We start from the raw sequence: 8509 nt of genomic DNA, 5'->3' as shown, positions 1-8509 counted from the left end.
CTGGGTTAGCCATCGTTGCCCCTCTCTGAGCCTATACCCCAGATAAGTCACTTCCTGTTGGCAGACCTGGGCTTTCTTTGCTGAGGCTCTGTACCCGAGTTTTCCCAATTCCTGGAGGAGGTGCTCTGTACCTGTTAGACACTCCTCTCTTGTAAGAGCGGCGAGCAGGATGTCATCTACGTACTGTAGTAGGACCAAGTTGGTGTGCTGGGCCCTGAAGGTGGTCAAATCGTGGTGGAGGGCCTCGTCAAACAGGGTTGGGCTGTTTTTAAAGCCTTGTGGTAACCGGGTCCAGGTCAGTTGTCCTGAAATACCTATCTCAGGGTCCTTCCATTCGAAGGCGAAAAGGGGTTGACTGGCAGGGCTTAACCGCAGGCAAAAGAAAGCATCTTTTAAATCCAGGACTGTATACCAAACATGAGTAGGAGGGAGGGTGCTCAGCAAGTTATATGGGTTTGGGACAGTCGGGTGGATGTCCTCTACCCGCTTGTTTACTTCCCGGAGGTCTTGCACCGGCCTGTAATCTCCCGTGCCAGGTTTCTTAACTGGGAGCAGGGGGGTGTTCCAGGGGGACTGGCACTTGGTGAGAATTCCTTGTTCTAGGAGTCTTTTGAGGTGGGGCTTAATACCTTGATAGGCTTCAGCTGACAGTGAGTATTGTTTGATCGCCACTGGACTGGCTGTAGTTTTTAGTCCAATGACGAGGGGAGGCTGATTCGTCGCCAGTCCCTTCCCTGCCGTTTCCGCCCATGCCCTGGGAAATTTGGAGAGCCAACCTTCTATATTGGGAGAGGGTTTATTTTTCTCTTCAAACAGTCTATATTCATCCTCCAGCCGAAGAGTGAGCACCTGGAGAGGGGCTCCCCTAGACGTGGTCACAACTGCCCCCTTATTTTTGAAATGAATGTGGGCCCCTAGCTTGGTCAGGAGGTCCCTTCCCAGGAGTGGGTAAGGGCAATCCGGCACGTGTAGGAAAGCGTGGGTCACTGTACCTGTGGCCAGTTGCACTTCTCGGTTGGTAGTCCATCGGTATCGATTGGCTCCAGTTGCTCCTTCAACCCATGACGTCTTTTTGCTGAAGGGTCCGGTGGTGTGGGTGAGAACCGAGTGCTGGGCACCGGTATCTACCATGAAGGTAACTGGCTTGCCCCCCACTCGAAGAGTTACCCTGGGCTCAGGTGGGGGGTCCTGGCCCCGACCCCCCTAGTCGAGGGTTAGGAGAGTGGACTCTCTTGTTCTTGATTTCTTTTTAGGGCAATCTCTTGCCCAGTGGCCTTTCTCTTTGCAGTAGGCACATTGGTCACTGTCTAATGGGGCCCTGCCTCTGCCTCCCTTCCTATCTCCTCTGGACTCTTCTTTGTCTCTCACTACAGTGGCCAGTATCCTGCTTAATTCCTTGTTTCGCCTCCTGTCTCTTGCATTCTCCCTATCTTCTGCCTCTCTCCTTTGCCTTTCCTCTCTTTCTTCTTGAGTTTCTCTTTTATTATAAATTCTCTCCGCTTCCCTGAGTAGATCTTGTAACCTCTGTCCCTGCAGATTCTCCATTCTTTGGAGTTTCACCTTAATGTCAGGGGCTGACTGCCAAATGAAAGACATAGAGACACTCACTTCCTGCTCAGGGCTATCTGGATCGAAGGGAGTAAACCTCCGATATGCTTCCTTTAGTCTCTCTAAGAATACCGTCGGCACCTCATCTTGCCCTTGTACTACTGATCTTACCTTGGCCAAATTGGTGGGGCGTCGCCCCGCTGCTCGGAGGCCCGCTGTGAGCAACTGGCGATAAAGGCGTAGGTGTCCCCTACCTTCAGGTGTGTTGAAGTCCCAATCTGGTCTGGTCAAGGGAAAGGCAGCTTCTATCTCGTTGGGCAGCTGGGTAGGTCTCCCATCCGCCCCAGGAACCTGCTTGCGGGCTTCCAGAATAACCCTCTGTTTTTCTTCTGTCGTGAGGAGAACTTGGAGAAGCTGCTGGCAATCATCCCAGGTGGGCTGGTGGGTTAGAAGAATAGACTCTAGGAGGTTAGTTAGGGCCACAGGGTCTTGGGAGAAGGGCGGGTTATGTTGCTTCCAATTATAAAGGTCAGAGGCAGAAAAGGGCCAGTACTGGAGTTGGTTGCCTGGCCCTGGTCCCACTCAGAGGGGAAGTATGTGAGAAGACTCTCCTCCTTGACCCCGGCGGTCTCTCAGTCTTCCTGCGATCGGGGAGGGCGCCCCAGCGCCCTGGCCTACGTCCGATACTCCCCCGACTGCTTGAGGTTGAATTTCTGGAATCGGGGCCGGAGGTGGGTAAGGTGGAGGGCTGTCTTCAAGGAGATTAGTCAGAGCTGACTCATCGGGGGGAATTACAGACTTAGATTTGAGGAGAACAGGACAGAGGGACACAGAGGGGGAGGGATCTGTTGGCTGAGGTGCCGAGGGCGCCCGAGAGGAGGGTCTAGGGGGCAGGAAAGGGGCAACCCAAGGAGGGGGGTTGTAGGAGAGGCTTTCCCAGGTAACGATGTACGGGATCTGGTCTGGGTGTCCGTAGGGTCCCGATCTGAAAACCTGCATTTTAACCTGAGAGATAATATTTGGGTCAAAAGTGCCATCTCGTGGCCACCCGACGTCAAAGGTGGGCCACTCAGATGAACAGAAAGCAATCCATTTGTTCTTCTTGACTTCCACCGACTGGTTGGAGGCTCTAGTCTTTACCTCGCGCCAATGATCTAGAGTTAGACTAAGAGGGGTAGTTAATTCCTGTCCCATGGCGAGGGGAGACGAGTATACAATAATACAGATAAGCACGAGACAAAACAAAGACAAACAGCCGGCACACAGAAACGCTGCGCTCCCTCGCCTGGCGAGCCAGACCGAGGGTCTGAAACCAGATGGAGGAGGCACCTCTTCCCCTCCGTACAGATGGACAAATCCCTCGGAAACGTAGTGGGCCCCGAATAGTCGGGCTCCCATACAGTCGCCGAGGAAAGTCGTTCCCGAGCCCCACACAGCGGGCTCCCAGAGCCCCTCGGGTGTCCCCGAGGGTGGCGGATAGACTCCTCAGACTCGTCAGTCTTGTCCAGAGTCGCCCAGAATCAGGCCGTGAGTCTCACGCAGAAAAAGAAACCACAAGAATACAGAAACACAGAACAAGGCCCACACTCCCCTGGCCGGCCAACTCACCTCCCCGCGGACTTGGGTTGTCCCCAGCGTTGCGCTGCGGGATCTCGGTGGAACCTCCAAATGAAGAATCGCGCTCAACACACAGGGACAAAACCAAGTTTCGGGATGCAAAAGCAAGAGGAATTTATTCATACACAGGCGCCTGCAGACGCAGAGTCCCGCTCGGGTCAAGACTTGCGTGCCGGGCTTAGTTTGGGGGGGGGCTTTTTATAGAGCAGAAGCAAGGTACAGAAGCAGATGCATGGTTACAAGATTATTATTAGTGCATTTCAATGGGTACAAGGTATGAGGAAACAGTATTGCCAAATTCAGAGGGGGCTATGGGTGAAACTGATTGTTATCGGTAGGGTCTCAATTCAGAGGGGGCTGTGGGTGAAACTGATTGTTATCACTAACTTCCCGGTAGGGGCTTCAGGGTGGTGTCAGGAGGTCCGACCATAAACGTCCTTTTTTCCACTGCTGGTTTCACAAGACCTGGGTTTGAACTTTGGCTCACCATATGGCTGACTGCAGTTCTTTCTCTAAAATGGCCTTCCTGCTGTCAGTCGGGTCTTTCAGTTGTTGTTTTTCAGACCTCTGAAGGCATATTTGCTTCTCACCACTTGTTTGTTAAAATTTGTTAGCAGTAAGTTGTTTTTTTTTTTTTTCTTTTTCTCTGAGTATTTCTCCCATATCTAAGGAATGGAGAAATGTTACAAGAAAAGCAGATATTTCATATTCCAGCTGGGTTTAGGGTTGATGAGTATGTTCCTTCAACTTAAAAATATAAGAAAAAGTCTAACTTAAGGTATGTCTGCCAATTTTCAGGTTCCTATTTGTTTAGATATTTGTTCGTTTGCTTTCAAAATATCTGCTTTAAAGTATCCATTTTTGTTTGCTTCAGAAACAATTTGTTTCTGATTGGTTTGTTTTTAGTATTGATGGCTTCTAGAACTTTAAAGGTATTTTGGTATTTGTGGTCTGTCTTGGTTCTGTTTGTTTTTGATGTTTTGATTTAGTTGGCCTTTGTCTCCATACACTCTTCCAATACCTAAATTTGCATTTATTTCCTTGATTTTTCATGTTTGATTGCAACCTTGATGCCTTTAGCTTAGGAATATTATGAACGCCTGATCATAAAGGTGCTGAAGATAAGAGGCACTGTTCGCTCCATCCTTACAGAGTAGAGATGTCAGGGGCACTTCCTAGGACACATAATGGCCTCACAAGGAACCTTGATAGACATACCCCATTCCTGGGTCAGAAGGAACTTTATTGGCTGGCCCAGGAAGACACACATGAGGGTTTGATCTCTTAGTGTCTTGAGCCCCCTCAGGTTTCTGTAATGTGCAGGATAACCCTGAAACCCAGTGGGAGAAGATAGTCTAAGTGTGAAAGTTGAGGAAGTCCACACCAAAGCAGCACATAAACCATATCCAAAACACATAGTCCCCAGCTAGCATAGAAAGGCTTGCAATTCTTCAGGAGAAAATAAAAATGTAAGCTTTCCAAAAAGGAGGAAGTGTTCGAAGATAAACTGCCATCTGGCACTATAGCTGGCTTTATGTATGGCAATTATGAACTTTAAACTTGTAAGTATTTGTAAAAATGGGGAGATCTAACCAAAGATAACTTGGCCTCTTGGTGGGGGGGAATGTTTGATATTCCAATTTTTTTTTTCATACTTAACTTCTTAGAAGGCCTAGGCAATACAATTTAAAACTATTACATGTCAAATTTTAATGTGAATTAAAATGTGAAATCATCTGAAAAGAAAGAAAATTATAAATTGGTAATTTACAATAATAAGAGTTCTAAAAATACATGTGAGTGAAGTATTAAAATTTAAAAATTAATCAAAAACTTTTAGAGATTGTATTAGAACTAAAGATAAATTCTTAGACTAGTCTCCCTCATCTTTCTCTGACCATGCCCTTCACGCTCTATCTCCACAACAAAGCTCTATATGCAAATAGATTACGACCTATCTTAAGAAAGTGCTTTTCTTCCAGGAAGCTCTACTCACTTGGATATAGCTCACGTTTTCCCCCCTAGAGCAACTCTTGCCTTTAACTCTTATGCTTAAGCCTGCATTAAATTGTCTTTATTAAACTAGCTATTCCTAAAATTCCCTTCAGCAGTTGAAGCCAGGAATCCTGGTTTGGCTTGAGTGGACCCACTTAAAAATCCAGAAGTCTTCTCTATACTCTGGTACCTGGGTCAGACACAATAGCATGTGACTTTTCTGGGGTACATCATAGGAACTGATCCTCAAGATGTCCTGAGCCAGTCTTTTGTCTCCAAGAGAACAGCCTGAGACAAAATGAGACAACTGCAGCATGTTTGGAATGACTGCCTTTAAACTTTATGGGTTCTCTTTAAAAAAATTATTTAATAATCACATGATTAGAAGAAGCAATTCATTACAGCATTAACTTTGTTTATTCTTAACCTGAAGTCTTAATGCTTCCTTTACTGTCCTTCCTGTTGCCTCAGACTTATGTTGTGCTAATATCTTAGACAAGGGGAACTCCGCTGCTTTCATATGTAAAGGTGTTTCCTTCTGTAAGAAACATTAATTATTCTTCTCTTTTGAAACCTGTAAAGCTTAGAACTTGGTTTATGACAAGGAATTCAAATCTTTTAATCTCACCATACCCTGTAAGACTTTGTTTAAAGAAAGCTTTTGGTGCCTTCCCAAACCTGATAGCCTGGGGCAGCAGAGCTCTAGTCCCTTTAAGCAGATTCTTTTAAACTGGAACTGACTGACCATGCAACGCATTCTTACGCAAAAATAAAATCTACTTTGCCAAGTTATTTTTGCTTTGTGTGGTATTGATAGGGTCCTTAGATCTCAGATTTTATTTATAACATCCCTCAGTTATTTAGCTCTTGAAAAGAGAAAGAAATATTACCCCAAGTCTACATGGCAATCTTTACCCTTTCTTTTAGGTCACTATGCCTTTCTAACATCTTAAAAAGCTACAAATATAAGCTTTCTACTTTCCCACTCTTGGTACTCCTAGATTTCATGTAATTGGGTCATGTGTGTCTATGATCCTTGTTTTTTTCATTATTTTTAAAAATTCTGTCCTAAAATTATTAGCTTTTTTGGCATGCCCAATTAAAATGCACATGTGCAGATTTACAAACATGAGTATTTTGATATTATATTAAAAGGCCTGATAAATACATACACTCTTATAAATTTGGGTACCCTTAGTGGAGAGGAAGGGTGGAAACACTTCCACCTTAACCCAAGTCTCTCAAGGGCCAGAAGAAGTCCTGCTGCCATCCTTGTCCCCCTCCCTGTGGGAACAGGCATCACAAGTCCTGCTGCCTTGGGTGCCACGGCAGGGGTCATAAAAAATTTTAGGCTTCTGAGCTCTCAGAGACGTTGGACATTTACAAGACTCTATCGGGCAGTTGCGTTATGGAGTTCAGGACCATTGGGAAAGACCACTCAGACTTAAGGGAATTGGAATTAGCCAAATTTTTATTCTGACTATGGGCAGTGACCACAGTGTCTGAAGGTGGGCACGGAACCTGTAGTAACTTTCTTAGTAGTGGAGGAAGTCTTTAAAGGTAAAAACCACATTGCTTCATTCTTGTGGCATGTACAGCTGCAAGGGGAGAGATTACACTTTCCTCAGAGCCTAGTGATAAGCGTGTATACAGAAGCTAAACGAACAATAGTTAATCACCCCATGACCATCACAGGACAGAGGGATATTTTGGGGGTCGGGGTTACATTTCATTGTTACGGAGTCAGAAAAAACTTGGCCTCTTCTAAGTAAACAGGTAATAGCGTCTGGGTGGTGACACTGCTATCTGTGGTTAGCCATTACCCAGAGCCAGGCATCTGAGGAGAAAGGAGGGGATCGCTGGAAGTAAGTTCAACTGAAAAAAAAAATAAAAGTCAGGCGCCATGAAGTCTCTCAGGCAGGTCGCGTACCGGTCAAGAATTCCAACTTGCCGATATCCAGCTTACTGATAAGTAAGTTTTATGGCCGAGACATCTGGCTTACTGATAAGTAAGTTTTATGGCCGAGACATCTGGCTTACTGATAAGTAAGTTTTATGGTTGAGACATCTGGCTTACTGATAAGTAAGCTTCCCGCTCTCCCCGTAGCATTTTGTAATAGTTTAAATTAACCAATAACCGCGCTTCTGCTTCTGTATCCCGCTTCTGCTCTATAAAAGTTCCACAAACCCGACCTGAGGCGCGCAAGTCCTCCGAGGAGACTTTGTGCCCACAGGTACCTGTGTACTAAATAAACCTCTTGCTGTTGCAATCCGAAGGCTGACTTGTCCTCTGTGGTTTCACTCTTATATTTGGAGGTTCCACCGAGATTTGTCGGTCAGAGGGAGCCACCAGGGCAACTCGAGCCTTGCGGGGAGGTGAGTTGGCCAGCCTCTGTGTTGTATTGTCTGGTTTTGTTGATAGTGCAGCAGCTGTAGAATCTGGGGATCCCGTCTGTATTTCTGGGCAGTGCAAAAGCAAGACTGACGAGTCTTTAAGCTTTGCCTGCCAGCCTGGGGGACGCTCCAGGACTGTGAGACCCACGTCTGTAGAACTTTTTGTTCATCTGTAGGATTTCTGTGGATCTCGTCTGGACAAGGAACTTCCTTGTCATCTGTTATTCCGAGCTGCACACCTGAGTCAGTGTCAGTGTTTCTGTGTTGCTGTGTATTTGTGTTGGTCGCGACCCATGGTCTGGGGAGCACGATATTTTGGGGCTCAGCATGTATCTGAAGGATACGTGAACCTGAGCGAAGTGACAACCTCGCCATCTGATTTTGTTCTTTCAGTTTTTCTCCGCAGTCGCGCTAAGCGGTACCTTGTCGCCGGCTGTCTATTTTTGTTGTTTCTGTTGTTTGTCTGCCTCATTGTGATTTTAGATCACCCCAAAATGGGACAACACCTAACCACCCCCCTGAGTTTAACTCTAGATCACTGGAGAGAAGTTAAGAGCCGAGCTCACAATCAATCTGTGGAGATCAAGAAGCACCAATGGATAACCTTTTGTTCCTCTGAGTGGCCAACGTTTAATGTTGGTTGGCCTCGGGATGGGACTTTTGACTCTGATGTTATTTTGCAGGTTAAAGCTAAGATCTTCTCCCCTGGACTAACAGGACATCCGGACCAAGTGGCCTATATAGTCACTTGGGAAAATCTCTCCCTTGACCCACCACCGTGGGTGACTCCTTTTCTCAGTCCGGCACGAAGAGTCCCCCTCCCTACTGCCCCTAATCCGGACCCTTCGACCACCTCCTTGTGTCCTGTTGTGGTAAAACAAAAGCCTGTTCTGCCCCCTGATGAGAGTGCTCCTGCTGATCTGCTGAGTGAGAATCCCCCTCCCTACCACCCTCC

At 46.6% G+C, this 8509-nt stretch overlaps 1 protein-coding gene across 1 annotated transcript in view; it reads right to left on the bottom strand.

The window, feature by feature from the left end:
* Positions 1-2842, bottom strand: part of LOC115070029 — a 52489-nt gene extending 49647 nt beyond the window's left edge. Inside the window, 2 exon segments of the mRNA XM_029562523.1 lie at positions 67-2300; positions 2370-2842. Of these exon segments, the coding sequence (XP_029418383.1) occupies positions 67-2300; positions 2370-2742 (2607 nt within the window). The 5' untranslated portion in view covers positions 2743-2842.
* Positions 2843-8509: the final 5667 nt, after the last annotated feature.

The sequence above is a fragment of the Nannospalax galili genome, unplaced genomic scaffold (assembly GCF_000622305.1).
Source record: "Nannospalax galili isolate Female #2095 unplaced genomic scaffold, S.galili_v1.0 scaffold1255, whole genome shotgun sequence".
In the NCBI taxonomy this organism is placed as follows: domain Eukaryota; kingdom Metazoa; phylum Chordata; class Mammalia; order Rodentia; family Spalacidae; genus Nannospalax; species Nannospalax galili.
This window is presented reverse-complemented; position numbering and strand designations above follow the sequence as displayed.